This window comes from Candoia aspera, chromosome 1 (genome assembly GCF_035149785.1).
Source record: "Candoia aspera isolate rCanAsp1 chromosome 1, rCanAsp1.hap2, whole genome shotgun sequence".
NCBI classification, from domain to species: Eukaryota; Metazoa; Chordata; class Lepidosauria; order Squamata; family Boidae; genus Candoia; species Candoia aspera.
The window spans coordinates 47,264,114-47,289,734 of NC_086153.1; the positions used below are offsets into that span (position 1 = coordinate 47,264,114).

At 39.3% G+C, this 25,621-nt stretch overlaps 1 protein-coding gene across 1 annotated transcript in view; it reads left to right on the plus strand.

Annotated features, from left to right (window-relative positions):
• VASH2 (vasohibin 2) overlaps window positions 1-20,295 on the plus strand; it is a 34,130-nt gene extending 13,835 nt beyond the window's left edge. Inside the window, exons 5-8 of the mRNA XM_063303347.1 lie at window positions 2,553-2,627; window positions 9,572-9,953; window positions 12,536-12,651; window positions 19,614-20,295. Coding sequence (XP_063159417.1) covers window positions 2,553-2,627; window positions 9,572-9,953; window positions 12,536-12,651; window positions 19,614-19,686 — 646 coding nt within the window. The 3' untranslated portion in view covers window positions 19,687-20,295. The remainder of the gene's footprint in view (window positions 1-2,552; window positions 2,628-9,571; window positions 9,954-12,535; window positions 12,652-19,613) is intronic.
• Window positions 20,296-25,621: the final 5,326 nt, after the last annotated feature.

The window sequence follows — 25,621 nt, forward strand, 5'->3', positions numbered from 1 at the left end:
AGCTCAGAATGTGAACCCTGAAACCATCTTAGGTTATGATGACAGATTTAGGCAAAGAAATACAGAGTATCTGCATCTCTCTCTCTCTCCCCCCGGCCCATCTATTTCAGCAGGGAACTTTTGCAAAATGTATTGTTTGGCATGGGATTGTCTATTCACAAGTCTTTTCTTAGAGCAAAGCTTGATGAATGCCTTCTTGAATACTACCAAAATACCTTCTTTTGCTCTTCTGCCCTGGTAATGCTGTTGTGATACTATTGTTTGCTTGTTTGTTCATACAGTTTATTCATTTATACAATGTATAGGCCACCCGACTTTCAATGAACAATTAAAAAGCTTTTTTAAAAAAGTTGTGTATTAACTACAGAAGACAGATCCCTGCCTAGAGTAGCTTAAAATTTAACATGTATCACACAGATAACAGAGACAGAGGAGGCAGGATGGAAGAGAGAACCAGCATGCTACTGGTTAATATATTTAAGCTTAGCTGCAATGAGTTATGTGCACGAGCAGCTTGAAGGAAAACAAGGGTTTGAAAACAATTTTAAAGGAAGGTAAAAAATAAAGTCTGCACATGCTACATAAATATTATATCATGTATTTTGAGCCTAGAGGTCTCTCAGAAAATTGCATACAATAGTCTTCTTCCTCTGTCTCATGAGCCTCAGATGACTTGGACTACAGTTCTCCTCATACCTCACTTGCATGGCATTGGATATCTTTTTTTTTTTAAATCAGGAGTTGTAAAACACCATTTTAATAATATAGTACTCTGTAATATATTATTTTTGTAGCATGTATTTAAGTAGCAATTACAAAGATGTTTTCAATCATGACTATCTTTCCAGACCATTCATGTTTAGAAAAAACAATATGCCAATTTTTGTTTAAATGGTATTTCCAGGTTTTTTTTAAAGTAAGAGATTACCACATTTTTACAGCATAACATCATTTTTTTAAAAAATGGTAAAAAACTAAAGCCTTTCAAATCATTGCTGCCTTAACAACACATTTTCCTCCAATTAAAAGCTTCCAATTTACATTTTGGATCTCAGTTGCTTTGTTATTTGATGGGTAGTAATTGGCAATCAGCATAAATAAATATGGGTTTAGTACTAAGTATTCTGTTAAATAACTTTGGATTTTTTAAAAATCGTTATTTAGATGAGTCGGTGGGATGAACACAAGAAACCTTCAATATCTCTTAGTGTGGAAAGTCAGTTGAGGTTTCATTTGTAACCTACAGCAGATAAGCTGTGATTATTAGCACTAGGAAAGCTATTATTTCAATAGATAACATATGGAGACTTCAAACTTAAATTAAAGACATGTAATTAAGCACAGTAATTTCAGCTTACTCTGGAACTCCCCAGAAATCTGGATTTCACTATGCATTTAACCATATATTTTTGATAGGCCATTTGCTGCGCTCTTTGACATTAGGTCCTCAAGGTACCCAGAAAAATTTTGGCACCATTTTCATTGTTACCATTTTCTTTTCATTTTGGAAAGGATATTCCATATTTATCTGTAGGAGTTTTCATGTACTTCTTTAAAAAGATGGGAGTGAGCAATGAAAGCTTTTCTAATGGAAGGACGTCAACAAGATTAAGTAGCTGCAGCAGGCAAACTAATTTAGTTACCATCATAATCTCAGTTACTTGAACGAAGGTATTCCCAGGCAAATGGTTCCTGTTGCTGGGCAGGTGTAGTGAATTTTTTTCTGGTGAAAAAAAGAGAAAATAATTGGTAAGAAAAAAATAGAGTTGCAAATATTTTAGAAGACAGTGGGTATTGCCAGAACTTTAGGTAGTGATCTGAATTCCCTGCCAAGCAGTTAACAGAACTGGTGGGCATATTCCAATGCACCAGCTGCTGCTGCTGCTGCTGCTGTAGTGAGGTTTATTTATATATATTTTGCAAGCAGAAGTTTCCTATCTGCACAAAATCTGGCGATCAAGAAAAAAGCTAAGAGCTAATGTGTTTGCATAAAACCGTACCATTTCAGCATGAGGAAGCTGGAACCTGGCATGATGCACTGTGCTCAGCCATGCCCTCAACCAATTTGGCAACTGCATAATATAAGCTTCATCTGGAAACATTCTAGGATTATGGGAAATAGTACAATAAAGAACAGGGGGAGGAAATGGTGTGAACAGACTCCTCGTCCAGTAAAAGTCTCCTCTGTGCTGGGCCTCAGAATTGTAGTTTAAGTGATTTTAGACTCTGGATTTAAGATTGCATAGAATTTCCAATGATAAAATATATTACTCTATTTCCTGTAAAATGTGCTAAATTGGCCCTGCTGCCTTTGGAAGCTGTCCTGTTCATTCCACTGAATGGGACTCTGGAATGTTGCCCCAAGAGCATCCAAGGGGAGAACATAGGAAAGGGGAGTTTTCTTCCTAAATAAATGGGGTTATTCAACTTCCATATGTAAATAAGGCTACATAATATGAAGACAGTTTTCAGCCACACAATTCTTCGTCTGAACCATACGTTTTGTTTCCAAACAATTTATTTTGTTTTCTCTTCCTTTATCACTTTCTTAGGCTAATGGAATCAGCAAGAGAAATGACCAGGGAGTCTTTACCAATCAAATGCCTTGAAGCAGTTATCCTAGGGATGTATCCTTTTGTTTTTAGGTTCTTTGTTCAACCTTTTTTTAAAATTAAAGAAGTAATAGAATTACTAACTTCCTTGGCTGCTATGTCAACACCAACACAAGGTGAGACCTCTTCCTTTCTTTATTAAGCTTAAGGGGTATTGGGGGAAGAAAGTACAGATGTGAGTTGTAGGACATTTGAGATTCATTGAAGGATACCTGATCAAAACAAATAATATTGGACTCAAGGGCTGTGTATAATGCATAAATAAAAGGAAAAGAGAGGAAATGGGAAAAAGGTATTCTTGAAGATAAATGGAACAACTCAGTGAATGTCATTAAATTGCAGAAAAATCATCTGCTCAAATTGAAAGTTAAGAAACCGAAGAAACAAAGCTGAAAGGACACTTAAAACTATTTATGATAGGAGAAAATTCAGTCTTCCCAAGTAGAGAATACAAGGGAAGGTTTTGCACATACAAATATGATTCCAAATTTGGGCACTTCCATATGGGATCTTTGTGGCAGTTTGGAATCAGCTCCAGACCCATTCTCATAATTTTGGCAGAATCAGTGAGTGGAGTCTGCTATTACTAATTCTGCTATGGTTTATGTAAAACAACAGCAAATCTACTATTGTCTTTTGAAGTGCTGCAGTTCTACCATGCTTCCAGGTACTCCATTCCTCTATTGGTGGTCTCTCTTGCTTCACTTCTGATTTTCTATTGGCAGAAACATCTGTCTTATTTCACGTTATGGCTCCTACCACCTTGAATACCTGTATTTTGTTACCTATTGTTTTGTTATCTATTGTTACCCATATTTTAAGGCTGGCAATAGTATTCAAAGTGGTAGAGGTAGAGGAAAAAGAAGACACGGAAGCCCAAGCTAGATAAATTAACAGTAAAATGTAAATGAAAAATTATACCAACTAGGCAAAACATTTGGTTATCCATACATGCTGACACTGAATTAAGATCCTAACCCTAATCCTGAATTAAGATAATAAGCACAGTTGTGGTTTCACTTAGTGACCACTTCGCTTAATGACTGAGTTGCTGGTCCCAGTTGTGGTTGCTAACCGAAGACTGCCTGTAGTCTTTCCAGCACTTCTTTCCTGCACTATGCTTTTTGAAATCATCTGATGTGGTGAGCAGTTCATAAACAAGATCAGTCTGTTGGCTAAGGGAACAGCCATTGACTGCTTACAAAGTCTTTGCTCATTTAGATGGGTATTAAACTCTTCATGCACAAAGCAAAGGAATGTATATAAGTTGCCTCTGCTGACAAGGACTTCCAGAAGGCTCTAATCAGTTTCTTGTGTAATGCTTTTTGTGCCCACCAAACTCCTGTTCTCATTACTCAACATCCGAATATGATTGCTTAAATCCTCACCATTATGTATTCTCTGGGCCAGATTAAACACCAGCTGTATGGTGTTGGATCCCAATATCAATGGGCTTCTTTTTGATGTATGTAGGGTACTGTATTCTCTCTTTCTGGCAAATGTGCAAGACGGTATGAAGCGTCTTTTGACTCCCCCCTCTTGTTGGGGGGAGATGGGTGGTGGCAAAATTTGAAAAATAAAATAAAAATAAAGCAGTTTGCATTGTCACCTCAATATCCTGGCAACCTCAAGTGTTAATCTGGCCCCCTGAGATAGCTTTGGTTTATTCCCAGGGCTCCACGACATTTGCAGCCTTAGCAGAATTCCAGCCAACCACAAAACACAGAGGACTTCAAGGAGAGTCAGGACAAGGTGCATTATATTAGCAGCTCTTTTTATTGTCATTACAAGGGCTGGGCTCTCCTCTGTTAAAGCTCCCTTTTGTAGAGAGGTGCATAATGTAATTGAAAACAATAAGGGAAACCTCTTAAAGAAGGTTTAAACATAATTTTACATAGGCTTTTGCCTATATAGGTGGTATATAACACTTTTGAATTGATACAAAAATGAATGGAGGCTTCAGCTTTTGGACCACCCTTCCCTCCTTTGGTGGATTACTCTGCCTTAAATTACTGAGCTGAAATCAAGCCGCCAAAAAACCTGTTGGTCAAGGTGAGCTTCCCTTGCTTGCTTTCCAAAGGGAGATGAAGCCTTAGGCGAGGCATTCCAGATGATGGAGCAGCTGCAGTCAATGTTCTGCTCTGGAGGTATTGCATCTTGAACAAAGGAGGCATGCAGCAAGAACTCTCTGATGAACTCAGTGTACGCAGAGGGTCACAGAGATAAAATAATTTCCAGATATGCAAGAAGCCTGCTGCTTTGAATCATTCTCAGAAATAAACTGGCGAAGGTTGATACTAGAGGAGAATCAGTGTTACAAGTAGATGAGAATCTGTTACCTTCCCAGCACTAATCTACACTATAGTCTACACTATTGCATATGCACTCATCCTGTTTGCTTAAGAATAATTTATATTGGCTTTGCAATGTACAAGAGTGGTCAACTTGTACAGTAACAACAAATACCCAATCAAGGAGATGTTAAATTTCCTGTATGAAGTAATTTGGATGTGATATGTGCAGAGGAGAGGAGGATTTTCACATTTAAATGGACAATGCAGACTGTAGTCAAAAATACAAGTGGCATTAATGAAACAATATTCCCTATAGATGCGGCAGGTTCCCAAAATGGCAGAATAAACTCTCTTTCCGAGATAAAATTGACCAGTGTAGCAGTACTAATTTTCCCACCGAGTCCACTAAAAGAGGTTCTCCTTTTCCAGAAGACTGGTACCCCCGCAGGAATAAGGATCCTGTGTAATGCCTAATTGTGCTTTCCAAACCCTTGCATTAGACAAGCAGATACCTTTGTGCAAGCAACTTGTCTAGTTGCTCTCGCAGACCAAGCCAAACTGCTCCTACAAAGCAGAGCTCTGTGTCTGGAAGGGTAGGAGTATGTCTGGAGCATCCTCAGTGGCCTTTAGGAGCCAGACAGATCCCAGCACCTGACCGTGTCATTGCTAACACCATCATCGAGACATTGTAGATTGTTAATAGGACAAAGTTTGTATCAGGAAAGCACCATTTTAACCTCAGGAAAACTAAAGATGGCTTTTGGCTTCCTCTGTAGAGGGGTGGGGATGAAATGTCATAAAGAGATGCCTCTTAAAATGGTTGGTGAGGCATCTTCATGCCATGATTAGACGGATCTGAGGATGAGTTCTTAATGTTGGTAGGTGAAATATTTCTGAAGCTCAAATTATATTCCTTTGTTTTCTTCCTTCTGGGGAGAGATCTATTATAATAGTTATTATAGAAGAGATCTTTTCCTTCTGTGACATTATAAGCAATTCTAGTATATCCCTCCCTGTTATTTAATTAATTAGGGACATCTTTATAGCGTAAAGTACTATATGCATCTGGGCATGTCTCTCCAAACTGAGCACCTTCCATATGGGTGGACTTCAATTCTTAGAATTGTCAGCAATGTGAATCCTGGTAGCTGATAGCCACATACCTGGAAGGTGCCAGGTTGGGGAAGACTGCACTTACAAATAATCCCTGCTGAATTCACTACTTCTGAGTAGATATACAGAAGGCTGCAATATCTATCTCCATGGCTGGCTGGAGAATTCTGGGAGTTGAAATCCAGACATCTTAAAGTTGCCAAGGTTGAGAAACACTGATCTAGACACACAAACATATTTGGTTCAGTGTTGCACTGATGAGAAAGGGTTTATCTACTGAATTTATGCCTGCTATGTATCTGTCAGTTTTGTTTTTATCTCATTTCTGCCATGTTTTACATGATCTCTCCTGTTTAGTGAAAAAAAGAAGTTGCCAGGAAAAAAAGTGTTTTTTCCCCTTTTTTCTTTTCCTATATAATTTTTAATATTAGCCATTAATCAACAATTAGCAATTAACAATACAGTGGAGTATATATAGAAGCAAAAGGCATGTGTAACAACGGCATAATGATTATCAACTGTTTAGTTCCATGTTCTTAGAAAAAAAGACTATTCTTTGGCTCCGCTCTTACAATTTGCTAATCCCTCAATAATTGAACCTCAATTCATTGAATTAATTCATTTCCTTGAAGTATCCCTAAACTTGCCGTACTAGTTTAATACAACACACTGAATAATAAACTCCTCATCCTGTCTGAATTCGTACAACCCACTGAACCACAGTCCACCCAAATGTGTTTGTGCAGCGGAGGTGCACAACAAGTTGATTTGCCGTTGAGCTTTCTTGCCAGGAGGCTTCCTTTCCTACTGTTTGCTTTTGTGCTACCTAATGGTGTGCAAAGGCTCTTTTACTCCTAGTTAGATGTTAAGGAAATTACATTCCTGATGAAGTTAAATTACACCCTTTGGATGACCTGAATGTGACAGAAACATGTGGCTATGGGGGATAGTTGAAGAATCTTAAAAAGAGCTGCTTGAGATCAAGTGGAGTTAAACTCCTTTGTATTGCAGGCAAAATATAAAGTAGATCAGCTCAGTGCTCCCAGAATTTGATAGACACTAACACAAGGCAGAGCAAACTACGAGTCAGTTACATAGAAGAAAATACAAGAAGCTTTAAAATTTAACTTCTACATTAGCAACATATCTTAATGTAAACCCAGAGTTCTACATCTCCTATTTAAAATGTAAGTTTGCTAGGAGATACTTTAATTTCCCAAGAAAATCAGTAGCGATGCCTTGGAAATTTTGAATGGAAGAGAAATATGGAAATATTAGAAATCTCTTTAATCCTTGAAAGTGGTTTCATGATTTTACTGTTCAATTTATAAATAATGTGATTTCTTTGCTTCCAATTAGGGTTGCGGCTTTGACTAGGGTCACATCTGGTGGAAGGCTTCCACGAGAGAAATGAATGCAGTGGCGGATGTTGAGAATGGCTTGTCCTGTGAGTTCTTTGTGGCACATGGCCTTGTTTTTTTAAGGACAATCAAGTAGGAGGAGCAGGGAAATAACTGCAAATGCTGTAGAAGCCCAGAAGGTTCTGAGCAAATACCTCTCACTCACTTATCTTAAAATAGCGTTTTTGTGCCTGCTTGCTGGCATGTTCATCCTTCATGCAAATATAGAATAGTAGCTGGGAAAAACCTTTCCTATTTAAGCAGCTTTTGGGCATTTGAAGAGTGCAGAAAGAATTGCTTGACTCTTCTTGAAAATGGACTGAATGGAATTTCTTTCAGCTGGATTTCTTACCCTTTCAATTACATTAGACAGTTACTTTGCAGGGAGAAGAGAAGGAGTCTGAGACTGAAAGGATGGAAAGTAGGAGAACGTAAGTCAGGAGAGTCTTTCAAAGCAGAAATGGGGGCCTTCTCTATCTGAACAGTGGCTGGATCCTCTTACTTTGAGAATGAATGAAATGATAAGGAAGCTTTCATGTTTTACCATAGTTTGTATCTGGGAATGAGGAAAATAATTAAAGAGAGGCTGAATGCTCCTTTCCTTTGCACTGATGGAGCTTATATCAAATGGAAGGAACCATTTGATTGGAAACTGTTGGCAAGATTTGGATTTCTCATAAAAAGCCATAAACAGTTATGACTGTGGGCTATGTGTGTGCCCAAATGCTAACCCTTGCTGTCAGATGGAGTGTTGTGATACAAACCCTGCCTTTTTAAACATCGATGTGATGTCAACACTAACAAAAGAGGTGGGCTTGCATCACAACGGTCTCTCTGCCATCTTGCTGATTTGGACACACAGACTTTGCTGACACTGCTGGCCATAAAGGTTGCATCTCAGCTGACTAAGGATCTTTTCTTAAAACCATTGAATGTGAGGCACCATATTTAATGAAATGGCATTTGTTCCACATAGGAAAACTGCTTTGAAAGGCTTTCAAGATTCTGTTACATGACCCTATTAGCAATAAAGGTCTTTGCAGAAATCCAAATCATTCTTGTTTCCTAAGTTTGCCACGCTTGCAGTTGTATTTTGTAATGATTCATTTCATCAGTTTGTAGCCAGGGGCATCTGCAGGAAAAGGCAAAATCTTCAGTCAATAAAACTATAACAATGAATTGAATATCTCTTTGATGGCATTCAGGATCTGCTGCCACTTTCTGCTTAATGATGGCTGCCCTGTAGAACAAGGACAAGGTACTTCTGGCTTTCTAGATGTGGATGAACTGCATCTCCAATCAGCATTTCCAGTGATACAGTTGTAGTTAAGCTATATCTGGAAGTATACAGGTTTCCCAGCTCTACTGTGGAAACAGTCTAGTGATTTGAGAGGGGCACAGCTCCATGGCAGACCCTGTAGACTTCACGTGTAGAAGATCCCAAGACCAGTCTTTGACATATTCAGTTAAAACAATCTTGGGTAATACTGCTAGGAATAGTTTTGCATAAATTTTCCTTATTTATTTATTTTAATCCCACCTTTATTATTTTTTATTAATAACTTAAGGTGGTGAACATACCTAATACTCCTTCCTCCTCCTATTTTCCCTGCAACAACAACCCTGTGAGGTGAGTTGGGCTGAGAGAGTGACTGGCCCAAAGTCACCCAGCTAGCTTTCATGCCTAAGTGGTTCTAGAACTCTCCGTCTCCTGGTTTCTAGCCTGTTGCCTTAACCACTAGACCAACAGAGGCACGTTTAGAAATCATTGCTATAATTTCAAGGAAAATACAAGACATCTTACTGTGATGGTGAGGACTGTAACCAGTTCACCACTTAGCCGGCTTAGTTTGCTGTTCACATACTACAGGCACAGGCAGCCTGAAAGCCCTGATAGTCCATTCTTTATTTTGAACTGGACTTGGACTGATTTCATACAAAATATATCTTGAGGAAGTTCTTTCTTATAAGCACATGGCCACTCTAGAAAGACCTCTTATCTGTTCTTGGTTGGACAAGAAATAGAGGGCTAGGTGGAGGAACAACATGAATCAGTGGAACACAGCATCAAATCAGAATCAGTGGCACCTGAAAAGCATTTTCTGTAGTTTAGAATCTATGTTTACTGTTGCCTTGACGTGACCCTTGCCAGATACTTAACCAATGGGCAGCCTTCTGTGGAACGATTCCCAATCAGCTTTAAATCCCACTTCTCAGGGAACAATTTTCATCACGTGGTGCTTGGAATTTATTTCAATGGCCGATATGGATCACTGGGCATGAGCCGAAGGTCAGAGCTGATGGACAAGCCCTTAATCTACCGAACTCTGAGTGACCTCATCTTTGACTTTGAAGACTCCTATAAAAAGTACTTACACTCGGTAAAAAAAATAAAGATTGGATTGTATGTCCCTCATGAGCCTCACAGTTTTCAGCCCATCGAATGGAAGCAGTTGGTGCTTAATATGTCAAAGATGATGCGGTCAGAGTTAAAGAAGGAGTTGGAGAAATACGCCAGGGACATGAGGATGAAGGTATGTACTATTTCTGTGACATTTGGAAAGAGGTAGAAGCTTAGTTCGCGCAAATAGTTATCAGTACAGTAGGGTGAGCGTGAGAAACTGCTTTGCTTGGGAAGGCTGTGAATGAAATAAGTTTTTTTTTAATTGTTATTTTATGGTCTGTAAGTCGCCCAGAGTTGTCGTGTATAAGATGGGCGGCAGAGAAATTTGATAGATAAATAAATAAATAAAAAGTTCCCACGTCATTCATCTGATTTTATGGAAGACCAATAAAGGTAAAAAGCAGATCCAGAGTATGGGCACATCCACATAGCTGCTTTGCCATACTTCCGTCCCATCCTGGAGCTGGCAGTGCCCTTATTGCATACCTGGAATGGGTCTGTGCTGTGCTGCTGTCCATACAGCCTTAATGCACAATATTCAAAGGGCCATGATTGGCAGTTCTCTTGGCTGAAATTCCAGCCCTGACCATTGTCATCCAGCACGTAGGGGGGAAAAAAAGCCTCCTCCAGCTGGCATGCACAGCCCTTTGGTTACTCCATGCCCTACATTTTTTCCCATTCCCGTTGTACCCTCATCTGACTGAACTTCTCTTTTTCCTTTTTACCCCTTGCAAATATTAATTGACCTAACAGTAGCAGCAAAGGGCTTTTTTTCTCTCTGTTGGCTACCCTCTCAATAGTTGTCTGGATTTATACAACTGGGATGCAGCCAGTGGATAAATGCTGCCGAACAGCTGGAGTTTGAAACAAGGGGTTACCTGTGAGCAGCACTTTCAATTACACGTGTTAAGCCAAGCATGGGCTTGTCAGTTTGAAAGACCCAGTTTTCTGGAGGAAATATTGCCATGTATTTTGACCTTATAACTATTGCTTTCCAACTGAGGTTTGCACAGGTGAGACCTGCAACATTTAGCAAGCGGTACCCCCCCACGCCCAAGCATGCTCAATCCTTGTAGAACTATTTTGAATTTTTTTATTCATGTTTGACTTCTGCAGTCCTAGAGTTCTCCAAAGCTTTGCTTTAGTGTGCTTCAGAGAATTACTTCATTATTAGTCATACTTGTGCATATTGGTGGGTATGTATTTGAGGTCTACTACAGCTGGAAAATATTTTCTGTGCAGATTGATTCCCCCAATATTGGATATCTTTGACAGCAAAGCAATGGTGATGGATGGTTACTTCTTAGATGTATTACATGTTCAGTACCCTTTGCAGAAGAGGGGCTTCTTTTAGTCCCTGTGTTTCTGCTTAAGGAGGATCATGTACTCCTTTCCATGTCTCCAGCCTTTGTCTCTGTTTGGGGTCTAACTCCCTACCACGACCCTGTCTTGGTATGCAAACTGTAGCAAATGAGAGTGACTTAGGGGATCAGCAGAGCACATTCACCCTCTTTATAGGAAACTTGCAAATCCTGTGGGTTATGGAATGGCAGGTCTGTGTGTATGTGTGGGTCTATATGTATGCTTCTCAGATTCTTGAGTACTCTCTTCAGGAATATTTGTTTAGTGACTAAAGAAATTATTCGTTAGTAATCCTACATTGATTTTGTGTGTGGCTTTCATAAATACTTTCTTCTGGCAATTAGCTAAGAGAATCTGAGTAGAATACAACCTTCAACTTGTGGTTTTCAAACATTACAAAATTTTTGCTGTGATCTCTGGGACTATGATGCTGCTGCATATAGATTGTAGAATTAATTCCTTCCTAATTCATTGAAGTTTAACTTTCTCGGTTAAGAGAGGCTAATTTCTAGAGTTCTATTATCAGAAGTCTAGACCAATTTGGAAGAAAAAAAATGTGAGAAAAAGGTAATGGTGGATTGGTGAGAGGTTGCACTTATAGATATTTTGGGAATAATTTCCAGGAGAACTATGTATTACTGGCATCATCTATCATTTTCAGGAGATCATGAAAAGAAATTCCTGGTAACTTACAAATACTTTGGTTTCTATTTCTTTTCTATTTTCTTTTCACTCAGTGCCTTGTACATGAAAGATCTCAGAAACAATCCCCTGGCACCTTAGGCTAGACAGGAAAAGACCAAGCACAGAAGCCCTAGAGAACCGTGACAAGTCAATGTGGACCAGAGACAGGCAATTTAGTATCCTCAGATGTTATATCCATCAATTTGTGTCAACCTGGAGCCAAAAAGTTCAACAGCAAGGGAATGTGGGAGTGTACTCCAAAAAGCAAACAAATAAAGAAACAAAAAAGACCTGAAGGGGGGTTTTACCTGTAACATAACCAATTCTGAGCTAGCTAGATCACCCATTGGACATGGTCTAAAGCAGTGTTTCTCAACCTTACCTACTTTAAGACATGTGGACTTCAACTCCCAGAATTCCCCAGACTTCTGGGAATTGAAGTCCACATGCCTTAAAGTTATTAAGGTTGAGAAATCGTGATCTGAGGCGTCTTACCATGTCCCATATATCTGTAATAAGACAGTAAAGAACATAACAGAAATTTTACATATTTGTAACCCAGACGTCATTACAAACCTTTTATGACTTAATAAAACATAAAAGCATAGTGAAAGCCAGCCATTACAAATAAAGACAACCTGAAATAAATCATTTCTCTCTTCAAAGATTTTAAAGCCTGCAAGTGCCCATTCTCCAGTCAAGCAGAGATCCCGAGGGAAGTCCTTGTCCCCTCGACGACGACAAGCCAGCCCTCAGAGGCGGGCCTGCCGGAGAGACAAATCGTGAGTATTGCCATCCTGAGCGATTCTCTGTTAACTGATCAGATGTGGGTCGTGGAAGCGAGCTTGAGGAAGTGTGCTTTACAGAGTCTGCGTTTGCACTAGGAAACATCAGGGTTCTTTGGAAGTTGTTTGGATTTTCTTTTCAATAATCAAGATCAATAATGGTAGAAGTGCCTTCCTTGGAAAAGAACTTGTTTACCACAATTAATTAATTTTATTTATTGCTTTTCTTGTTTATCTGCTGTGATGGAATTAATGCTAGCACATATAGATTTCCCAGATATTTTATTTTATTTTATCTATATCTATACCTCTGTGTGTGTGTGTGTATTTGTGTATCTATTTCATAGAGATAGAGAGTTTCTAAATGATTGGCATGGAGCAGTTTAACAAGCTAAGTTACTATGGTGTACAGTTTCAATCAAGCCTTGGAACACCAAATTTCTTACATCTGCAAGAGTGGAAAACTGGGCAGGAGGTAATTTTGTATTTCCTGGCTGACCTCTGGGCAATTTACTAAAGATCAGGAGTGGTTTCTGGCTCCCAGACATAATTTTCTGCTGCTTCCAGTGCTGAAACTGTGAATCCCATCTCCACTGTAGATTAAAACCCCATCTACCTAGAAGAAGGGTGTGTAAACAGGTTGGGGGTTATTTCAAAGTTTGCTGGAATATGTAGAAAAGCATCCTGGTGGGAAGGAATGATTAAAGTTGGTCAATGAAGACTAAGGGCAGCCATGGCTGTGGGATGCTGACTGATGATTGGAGAGGAAACAGAAAACCCAATGGAAGAGGTGTGGAATGAAGGGAATGGGATCCTGAACAGCCAGATCTCTACCTTGCAACATTTTGAAGTTTATATATCCTTTGTGGCAGTAAGATAGAGCTACAGATTGATGAATCTTAAAGCAGAAGATATTAATAAAGTTGGGGGAATAAACAGAATAAGGAAATCCACACAACTTTAAGATGTGTGGATTTCAACTCCCAAAACTCTCCAGCTAGCATGCTGGCTATGGAATTTTTGAAGTTGAGATCCACACATCTTAAATTGACGAGGTTGAGAAAAACTGGCCTAGAGACCTAGTGGTTTCAGGACAAATTATTTAAGATAGTTCTCCCCAACCAGGTACCCTCCAACTAAAATTCCCATTAGCCTCAGATAGCATGACCTTTTCCCTGACTGGGGAATTCTGCCTTTGGATTCATCAGCAAGCAGATGAACAGGGAAAGAGGTCCTTGAAGACAGAAATATAGAAATAAAGCTCAGCCATAGGCTTATTTTTTAATGTATTTACAAATGGAAAGTGTAGTTAAATTGCCTAAATAATTTGACATTAGTGCTGCAACACTAAGTAACCATAATGGAACATGCAAAAGAAGGAAAAATGAAGAAGAGAGTTGTTGAAATGTAGTAGAAGATTAAAATATCTTAGCAGATTTTGCTTTCTCAATCTTTTTAGGCAGAAACTGAGTCCTATTCAGCTAACAGGAGTTTTCAGGTATCAATTGAATATTCTTTCATAGTGATAGTGTTCTGAAGTTTGGAAAATAGATTAATCAGAAATTAATTGACCACACTTAATTTCTAAATGAAAAATGCCAGGCAGCTTGTCTGGAAATTGCAATATTGGATTGGATAGTGTTTAACACAACAGTTTCCTTTAAGGATTTTTTTTCTCCTATGAACTTCTCCTTGGGCGTTAGGAGAAATATACATGGTTGGCTTGATCCATCTGACAAATATTGCTTGAAGCACCATCACTATAGTATAGATAAATAGTTATATAGATATCACTGAAATGTATTAGGTGAAGGTCTACATGAAAATTCGTAACTTACAGCTGGGGTAGGCAATAGTAGAGTGCCTATGCCTTCCTGCCTTAGGGCCTGCCAGTATCTTTGCTGCCCAACTTTTTCAAATAACAACTTTTTCAAATAAAATAATTAAATGGGAATGTGACCTGTTGCAAAGCAGAGTGCCATTCCCTACAATTACAAGGAATGCCTAGGACCACATAGGCATTCTTTAAAAATGTTAACAGTGAATGGATATGTTTGGTCCTTTTTTAGAACTGTGCTCACCTGCCCAGAAAAAAACGACAAGAGTAAGCTGGTGTGATAGAGAGCAGACTAGGGGCTACAGAAAATGGCAGGAAGCAATTTCCACAGTTTGGCTTATTAACAAGAGATTTTTGTGATTGACTTCATTCACCACTGGCAGCCATGTTGTCAGTAGACAAGCCCTTGTATGGCAGCCATTTTATGTGAATGTCCAGGAGACGCTTCCTGAATTCCAAATCTGCCCACCATCCCAAATAGAGTGGCCAGTCTCTGGAATAAAACATCAGTGAAAAGTTAGTGACAACATCCACAAGAACTCCATGCAACTTAATGATAGTTACATTTTCAGTGGATCCCCCTTCAGATGGACTACTGTGAGGGCTTTTTTTCTGTTCCTTAAACAGTCAAACATTTCTCTAAGCTCCCTTTCTAAATATATTTCGGTATTCATAGCAGCTGCTCAGTTAACTGCAGGTTGCTATTTTACACATGAACTCATAGTGTAACATTCTTGGGGGCCTCTTGGTTGGAATTCTCCTCATTTAGTGTCTGGATAATTATAGTTGTCAGAGGTTGCAAATCTCTGTTCAAACTCCTTCCTGCCTTTTCTAGGGGGTATTTTCAACCTCATGTATCTGGGGCTGTTTCACAGTTGCTAGGAAGACACATATGCCTGGGGGAGGTATCTCTTTAACTAAGATGTCAGCTGAACAAGCAGCCCCTTTTGGAGTGCCAACTGTGCCTTCCCTGTTGCTTGGAATTGTCAAGTCTGCCTAGAAGTTGGCATCTTGAATTTCTTCCAAGCCCAGAGGGTTTCTGTGGATTAGATCCTTTAAATTTTTAGCACGTGTTTTGAAAGGAAGAGTTTTGAGTTCATTTATCAGGACTGAATGCCAACACAGCATTGGCTTAGAGAGTGTAATGGTATGTGGGAAAGACCTTGGGAGACTGGGCCAAGAGACGTTGCCAAGGGAACGGTCAGATAAGAGATAGCATAGCCTGCAGATGAATGGTGGGTGGGGCAAGAGGCTTGGAAGAGACCCTCCCTAGTTTCTTGGGCTGTATAGGAAACTGGGGGAAGAATTGTAGTTTCAGACTTGCAAGATTCTGTCAGTGTAGCTTTACAATTACATAGAATTAGCTCATCTGGTTGTGATTCCTACCTGGTTTACCCTGTGAGGCCAACATCAATTTTTCAAGTCTGAAAATACAGTTCTCCCCCTGCCCCCATCTCCTTTATAGCCCGAGAAACTAGGGAGTGTCTCTTCTGAGCCTCTTGCCCTGCTCACTATTCATTTGCGGGCTATGTTACCTCTTATCTGACTGTTCTCTTGGTAGCATCTCTTGGCCCAGTCTCCCAAGGTCTTTCCCACATACCATTACAGAGCACGTGATTTTAATAATATGGTGTTGCTATAATCTGTTAGTAGAGATGCAAAACCAATGGCCCTCTACATATTGCTGATCTACAGGTCCCTGGATTCTTCATCTCAGGATGAGCAGGGTGATCCAGTTCAGCAATGGTTGGAAGCTGCAGCTTCCCCATCCCTAAATCATGTTTCTTTAAATGAATGAGTACTTAAACTTACTTAAGTCTTATGATTCTCAAAGTATGGTGCTAGTTTTGATTAATGTGCTGCTGATGAAGAAAAAATGTTCTTCAAGCATTAGTTATGTGTGTGCTTTGATTTGTGGAGCATTGACCAAAAAGTTTCTTAAGCAGTCTTCTGAGCCCGGCAATTTTCAAACAGTTTCTAGGAGATAAAAAGTGTGAAAGCCACTGATTTACCAGACAGTGATCATTGTTTTTCAACTGTAATTCAGAATAAACCCTTTACATGCAATGGGGTTATTTTAGCAAAAGTAAGTGGAGGGTTGCAGCTTCTATTCCTGAGTAGTTCCTCTGACCCACTCCTCTGGTGGCTGAAATAACATCTGCCAAGGGTGCTTTGGCTTGTCATTTATACATTTTTTATTTGGGCGAGCTAAATATAGCTGCTGAAGTGGCAGGGTATGAAACAGGTCCTCACTCAGCCTGCCCCTGGGCTGTACAGTTGGTCTGGCAAGGGCTGAAAAAGCAACTTGGCATTCACAGTGGGGGAAACTTCACCTCCTCCATGGCAGGCTGTGATCAGACAATTTTGTGTCAGCCAGCCATTAGGTTCGATAAGCTTCTCCCAGGGCCTAATTCACATTAGATTTCCTTTTACCCAAATACGGCATCAAGCCACTCTCAAAATGCATGAGGACTGTGTGCATGCATGTGTGACAAGCACAGGCTGTCTGGCACCCATCCTTGGCCGGTGTTTGCCAGTGGAGTTGGGAAGATCAACCCCCACCCTGCAAGCCTCATGGGACCCCCTCTGCCCTGTTGCCATTCAAATATGGTAGCAAAACACTGAAATAAACAAACAAACAAACCAAAACCTAAAATAAGCAAAATAGCACTGTTAAGTCTCTGGCAAGCTTCATGTACCTATTTCACTTATTTAATCCTCCCAAATAAATTAGTTAACTAATGTATTTATTTATCTATTTGTTTACTTACTTACAGGGCTTATATGCCACTGCACTTGAATATAACTCTGAGCAGCTCACATACCCTGTTTACATAAACATGATTAAAAAGTATACACTCTAAATCACAAATAACTGTATGATATAAAATACAGTGCCAGAGACAAATAAGACTCTAATTTAAACTCCAGCTTACAGGAGGGAGCAACTCACAACGTTCCTACCCCCAGCCTGTTGAAAACGCCTGGTTTTGGTGGCCTTTCTGAAACCCAGCAGGGGTGGGACATAGTTGGGGAAAGCTTCTTTTTGCTGACAGAGCAGCAGTAGCAGCAGTTTCCAAATCTTCAGGGAGCAGTCCTGCCTGAATTTGAGATGTTAGAAGAATGTGTAGGATGTCTCAGTGCAAAAACCTGGGGAACAAACTAGCTGGGAGTTACTGGCTTCAGTGCAGATTCTGGCTCATATTCTGGCTTCCCTTCCTGATTTCAAATCAGGCAATGTTTTTCTGTTCTGAGACTTGAGAAATAGTTAAAAATAACAGTAACTTGCAGCAGCATCTGTTGCTTGGAAAATCTCACGAATCGATATCACCACATTTTCCAATTTGTTTTAAAATACATACTTTGTGAGCAAAAGGTCTTTCTGCTTTAAATGGATTTATTCAGAGGTGACATGTCACATAAGATGTCTTCCACATTGTGTGGAAAAAATGGCTTTCGTCAGATGACTAGTCAGCAATGGCTGATCTTGACAAGTTAAGCAGGGTTGGACTTAGTTACTTGTGGAATCCTTGGTGCTCTTTGAGCTTGGTTGTTTGCTTGCAGATGTTTCATTACTCAGTTAGGGAACATCATCAGTGCAAGTGAGTGTGGGCTTTACTCCCTGTTACCTGATTGTTTGTCTCCTTGGTAATTCCTTGATTAGGGTATTGTGTTCTGCCTGAACACAATATCAAGCAGAACACAATACCCTAATCAAGGAACTACCAAGGAGAAAACCACACCCCCACCAAGACTGACAGGACAATCAACTGTATATAAACAGGGAGCAAACCCCACACTCACTAGCACTGATAATGTTACCTAGTCAGGTAATGTAATAGAGGAGAGATGGGTAATGTCCCCCCATAGGGGAGAGATGGGCAGTGAATAAATTTATAAAATAAATAAATAAATAAATTTCCGAAAGCAAACAACTAAGCTCAGAGATCACCAAGGACTCCACAGTTCAACCCTGAGCTACATAGATTCTCTTCTGTTGGTACTTAGTTACTTGGCTGGGAGACTATCAGGAAATCTCAAGGTTGCAGGTTGGGCTGAAAAGTTTGAGAAATATCCAGGAAGAAGGCAATACCAAACGGTTTCTGTATTGTTTTAATAAAATTACAGGGCTGCATTCATGAAGGCATCAGGAGTTGAATTCTCCTTGAGGAAGATTTTAGTAATGCTAAAATCCTTGGGAGGCCTTATCAGGTGCCATTTGCTCAAGAATTGAAATGAATATTATAGCCTAACCAGTCTGGTGCCTTCCAAAGTCTATGCATCCAAGGTCTTTCAGTCAGCAAAGCTGTTGCTAAAGCTGCTTGGGAAGGATGAAAGTTGTAGGCCAAACCTTGGAACCCATCAGATGGTGGAATGTGGTAATAGTGGAAACAGTTCATGTTCTCTTTGTAAAGCTGCCAAGGCTGACGTCAGTAGTCACAGACCAGTGGGAACTAATTGCTATGTGTTATGTGAGTGGGGGAAAGATTAAAACAGTCATGGTGAAAATTATCTCTTCATGCAGAGTATCTTGTGTTTAAAAAATCCCAGGCATGGTGGCCAATCCCAAGCTATAAGCGATACCTACTTTGGTCCTTAATTTTAGAGTATTTCTTAATTTTCTTAATTTTAGAGTATTTCTTGAACAGCTTTCATGTGAAAAACAGTCAGAATGTCCACAGTGTGGGTCAAGATAGTGGTGTGACTGCCCAGTCAAAGTTCTGCCCCTACATGCGTGTGGCATATATTAAAAAGGGGGTAGAGCTTCCATTGATTCCACCCATCATCTTGACTTTTTTGAATCCCACCTGGATGCCTCTGAAAGTGGCTATGTTGGTTTAGACCAGTGTTTTTCAAACTTGGCAACTTTAAGATGTATGGACTTCAACTCCCCAAAACCCCTAGCCAGCTAGGGAATTCTGGGAGTTGAAGTTCACACATTTTACCGTTGCCAAGTTTGAAAAACACTGTTTTAGACTTTATGGCTTAGCAAATATTAGCATGAATGATGCATCGCTGACCAGTCCCTAGCACAGATATAGTTGTTGGTAATGGTCCCATTCTGATGTTTCACATGATTTAGTTCTAAACTTTAACTTTGGCTTCTCTCTCTTGATTTTAGGCCAGCTGTTTTGGACAAAAAAGTGGGTGACCTTTCTACATTGAATGAAGTCGGTTACCAGCTACGCATCTGAGAAAACCAGAGGCCAAACCAGCTGGCTTCTGGGGTGTTTCTTGCCGCACTTTACCCTGTGATGTGTGGGGGGTGGGGAGCTGTGACTATTTATTATGAACATGTAAGGGTTTTATTTATGACTTCACCAGGAAAGTAGGAATTCTAGAAGTGACTATGGTGATATTTTTGTTTTTATTTTTCAATTCATGAAGTGGAATCAAGGAAAAGAGAAATTAAAAACTGTTTTCAGCTATGATAATACTGTTACTCTCCATCGAGTTGAAAATGGGAGGTGATAATAGTGTTGCTTGGTTTTCTTTTGGATGGAAATTACTGTTTCTGTAGTGGCTCTTTTTTCTGTTGGCTTGGAGCATCGTGTGGTGTTGTAGGAGTTAGGAAAGGCAATGCTGAAAGTATTTTCCTCTATGGTATTTAAAAATGCTGGTGGGGGGCGGTGAGCTGCAGTCAGAGAAAGGCATGGCCTGGCATCAACTTTGCTTGTGCGGGTCCCATTGAAAAGAATGAAGTTGTGCATCCCTATGATCCCTTTCAGTGGAGCTCAACATAACAGAAATTGCTGCCGGACCTCATTTAATGTGACATTCAGCAATAAAATAGCAAGAATTTATGTGAGCGGGGTTTCTTTTTCTTCTTCAAAATATCAATCTTACCTCAAGAATCTTTACTACAGATATGCAAAACTAACAGTATTTTGATTTTGTAATGGATTTGTACTGTGTTCCCAGTTTTTCTGGTACCAGAGCCCACCCCTTCCGCCTTACGTGCATGTGTACAGTGAAGCAATTTCAAGTATTATGAGATGGAGGTGTCCCTTCAAAAGCACTGAAGTCTTCTGTTAGGGATTAAACAAACTGTTGAAGCTAATTGTCTACCTAAAAAAAAAAACCCTCATCCAGTAATGATTTCAAAAGGAGCAAATAGCCATCCTTTTGCAGTATTTTTGTCACATACTCTTAACCTCCACAGTCAAAGCACAAATGGTGCTGGTGTGAATCCATGTGGTCTTGTATATAAAACAAGCCCAGAGTGTACCAGTACTAATCCTGTTCTCTGGGCGTAATCGGTGCTTTATGTATATAATAGGGATTCCCCATTCTGCTTTGAGAGCATTCCCCCAAGTAGGAAAAAAGGGGAGACTTTGGATCATGCTGAAAGACTAGAGATCATTGTTTTGTACAGAGGACCAATGTAGTAAAAGTCAAATTGTGTGTTTAATTCTTTAAATCATGCCAGAAGCTTAAGAATGCACTATTCTTCCTCTGTTTTTTTTTATTATGCAGATGTCTTGACATCTTTTATCACGATCAAACATTCCACTTGAGCTTACAGTCAGTGTGCTTGGAGAAAACAACCATCTATAGACATTGAATTCAGATAAAAATGAATAAATAAATCCATGGCCAAAGGGAAGTATTTTACAATGCAGCAAAAACATGTTATTTTGGATAAAGGATTAAAAAAACTAACTTATTCATTGGGGGTTGGGGGGGAAGCTACTGGATAACTTCTGTGGACTGATGCAGATCTAACATTAGCTACTATATCTGGATTGCAAAATCTGGATGACTATCAGATGGCATCAACCTGATGTTCTCTGATGCCATCTAATGGTAATCCAGATTTTGGCAACCCAGATATAGCAATTTTACTCTCTTTGCTTATTGTAATCATGTAAACAAGGAGGCAAGCAGGAAAGAGCACAGTAGTTCAATATAACCCACCAGCTTTGTTACATATATCCCAAAGCAATTTTAATTTGATGCAACCAGGTTCCCTCAAAATATATAGCTTCCCATCTAGCTCCTAACTATAGTGTAAGTTTCTAGTTTACAAGTTAAGAGATCAGAGTGGTATGTGAGTGCATTTCTCAACTAGCAACACAGTGTCTTCTAGAGTCAGCCATCCCTTGTGCCAAATTAACAGCAATAAGGACAGGCTTTCTATCATTTCTGTGGCGGCTGCACAATGCTGTGAAGACATAGTGCTGAGCAACTAGCATGAAAATAGTTAGGTCTATGTGAGAATGGTAGGACCTCGTATTCATGGTCACGGCCATATCCAGCACACGATACCACCCTGCTAAAAGTGAGTTGAGGAAAAGTATAGTTCCCATGTAGGGAAAGAGATGAATCTCTCCCATATTTCAGCTTTGTGACTGGGTCCCTGGTAAATCCCAACTTATTGATACACTAAAGTAATTTTTTTAACCAAGTGTTCAGGATCAATTGAAGGATGATTAGCATTTTTTTTTGGTTATTAATGTCTGTCTATTATGAAACCCCCAAAAGGTGATCTTGTTTTTTTTTTTAAATTGATGTTTCTAATACATTTGAAATATTGAGGCACAGTTCTTTGTGGACTTCTCTTGCACAGTTCTCTTAAGGTTAATGGGAGTGATGCAGGAAAAAAGATGACCAGATTTTAGCTCTTTCCAAGGCTAAGATATCATTTTGTATCCATGGTTTTCCTTCTGTGCACATACATTCTAGAGCAGCCTTTCTCAACCTTTTGACCCTGGAGGAACCCTTGAAATATTTTTCAGGCCTCAGGGAACCCCTGCACATTCAATATAGGCCAGAAGTTACAAATTTATTATATTCATTTCCTGTGCAGGCCTGTGTATACGCATTAACTTAAACTGAAAATAAAGAATGAAACTTATCTCTTTAATGTGAAGTTGCCCAAATTTGAAATAATTTTTTAAATAAATTGTGATCTCCCAGAGAACCCTTAGTGACCTCTCGAGGAACCCTGGGATTCCACAGAACCCTGGTTGAGAAACCCTGTTCTAGAGCAACCTGTACCTGTCTTTTTTAAAATCTTACAAACTGTGTTTGGTGACTAGTATTGTTATTACTTTGTCAAATGGGATTCTGTTCCAAATATGAAGCATGCATGATTTTTCCTTTTCTTCTCACATGTATGTTCTGTGCAGCATGAAACTTTAATAAAATGTCTTAGAAGACTTTTTTTTTAAAAAAAAATCTTTCCGAGTGTTTTAAGGTAAATGTAATTGTAGAGTTTATGTAACTGTGATGCAGAACTAAATAGTCCTGGTCCAATACTGGGGATATATAGCAACTAGAGTTTCATCTGAGGAATTCCACATGGAAGGGGTAGGGGTAGGAGGTGCAGAACAACAGAATGAAAATCTATTTCTTCAGGTAAATCTTAGAATCTAATTTTTCTTCACTTTTAATTCGGAGAATGAGGCTTTCCCATCTTCCCCTTCATTCTGTAGAAATTCCCTGTGCCCATTTGTTCCTGGAAACTGGGGATCTTTGAGAATTTGGGGAGGGGATGCTGCAGATCTAAGAGACAGTTGCCAGGAAACATGACCCATCATTATAAAAACTGCCCAGTTACTTAGACCTTGCTACTCGATGTGGCAAGATCTACATTTAGGAAGCCACGTGCATAGAGGACAGCTCCATAATTCTCACAACAGAGAATTATCTTTGTTATTCCATTCTGCTCCACTCAAATAAGAATTAATCACATTCAAAGCTATTTGAAAAGGCTCCAGCAAAAGTACTTGATTTGAAATCTACACCTTCTATTTGTCATTTCAATTCAAGAATTTGTGCTTTATTTCCATTTTGCAGACAAGTATTTATTTATTTGATTTCTATAGCCATCCATCTCAACAAGTGACTCTGGGCAGTGTACAATTAAAAAAACAAAATAAATATATGTGGTCATCAAGTAAACAAATGCTATAATGCTAATATAGCTAAGAAACGGGGCCTTTAACACACTTGGGGCCCCAGGCCCGGGCACAAAGCCAGATATTTACGGCCTTAAGGAAGGCCAACAGGGTCGGGGTCATCCTGATATCTGAAGGGAGAATGTTCCAGAGGGCAAGTACTATGGCAGAGAAAGCATGGCTCCTAGTCCCGGGCAGCTGACATTCCTTGGCTGACAGGACCCGTAGCATGTCCGACCAGCCAGACTGAATTGGATGGGTAGAAACAACTGGGAGAAGATGGTCCCATAGATAACCTGGTCCCAAGCCATGAAGGGATTTAAAGGTGACAACCAGCAGCTTGAATTGTACCTGGAAGCATATCAGCAACCAGTGCAGCTCACGTAGTAGTGGTGTTACATGTGTCAAATATCTGACACCATTTACTACCCATGCAACTGCATTCTGCACCAGTTGAAGCTTACAAGTGCTCTTCAAGGGCAGCCCCATGTAAAGCACATTGCAGTAATCCAGATGAAAGGTCACTAGAGCATGAGTGACTGTGAGCAAAGCCTCTCGGTCCAGGAATGGGTGCAACTGGTGCACAACCTGAAGGTGTGCAAAGGCCCTCCTAGCCACGGCTGCTACCTGCTCTTCAAGCAGGAGCTGTGAGTCCATGAGGACCCCCAGATTGCACACCAGGTCCGTCTGGGGCAGTGCCACTCCATCCAGGACCAACAGTGAAAAAACCTTTATAATAAACAGATTGCCACTTAGTTCCACTGAGTTGAGTTAGATGCGAACAACTTTTTTCAAAGATACTAGAATATTTGGAGAGGGTGAGGCTTAAAATCGAAAAAAAGTTAGATCCCCCTTGAGCAAAAGATTGAGGATCAGAATTGTCCATGATTCTGTACCACCTCTCAGTTCTGGATTATGTGACTCACAAAAATTCTAGAGTGATCCCTGCACCTATTACATTTTGTGCTGCTTCTATTTACAAGTCATGATATACAACCCTTTTTTGTTCTGAAATGTTTTATACATCATGTATTTGTATACACTTCTGTAAAAGAGTATTCACTCCTGTTAATCTGGGTGCTTTCTAGCAAACTTGAGCATCAATGTCCTTCTTAGTGAGCAAGTTTCTGGCTTGCTAGTCTTCCTCAAATCCCATTTTACCCAGTAGTTTTTGATAATGGAGTAATGAACATTGATTTTAGCCTGTGGCACTGTGGATGTTCTAAGATTTTTTTGAGACTTTTTGCACTCTTAGAGAGATTTTGGCAGAATAGCCACTGTTGGGAAGATCTACCATTTCCCCAAATCTTCTCCATTTCTTCCTTTTATTTTTTTTACTATAATTTTAAGAATTTTAATTACAGTAGTAAAAACTAATACAAATTAAACTTAGAGAAAAAGAATGGAAAGAAAGAATAAGTGCAGGAAAGAAGAAACACAAAAAAGAAAGTAATAAAGAAAAATATATACAGAAGTGACTTCCAACCTTCATCACAATAAGTATAAACAAATTTAATAACTCTTCACCCCTATATGGTTAAAAAGATATATCTTCATTTTATTTATTGATCAATTGCTCAAATTTATATGGCTGCCCATCTTCATCCCATATCCCATCCCTTATCTATAAGCAAATCCATAAAACATCAACTTTTCAATTGTAGTGTCAGCAAAAAGTCCATAAAGGGCTGCCAGAACATTGAAGAAAAAAAAAAGTCTTATTTTAACCTTGTTCAAATAAACCAACTTTATATTCCTTCTTTTTACTTCTAACAGTCTTGATCTTTAATTCAATCAAATATTATTGTAGGATTTGATTTGTCTTAAATTCTTCTTTATCCCATCGTAGATTTCTTCAAGGCTTTAACAAGCCTCTTTTGTAAATCCAATAAGAAAACAGTTTCCAAATCGTTCTCTTGGTTTATAATTTGTATTTCCCATTTAAGTTTTAAAACTTCATCCAGTTTCTTTTCTATATCTAGTAAAGCATCCTTTTCCAAATCATTCTCTTGGCCTGTCATTTGTAGTTCCACATTCTGTACTTTCTCTGTCTTGTCAGATACAATCTGTTCCACACTTGTCATTCCTTCATTAACACCTTTTTAGACATAGAAGCAGACATCATTACTGACAGTGTTGATATTGTAGTTGCTAATTTCTGGCTCCATTCTTTAAAGATCTTCTTTAATATTTCCAATGTTATAGCATTTTGCGTCATTTTGTTAAG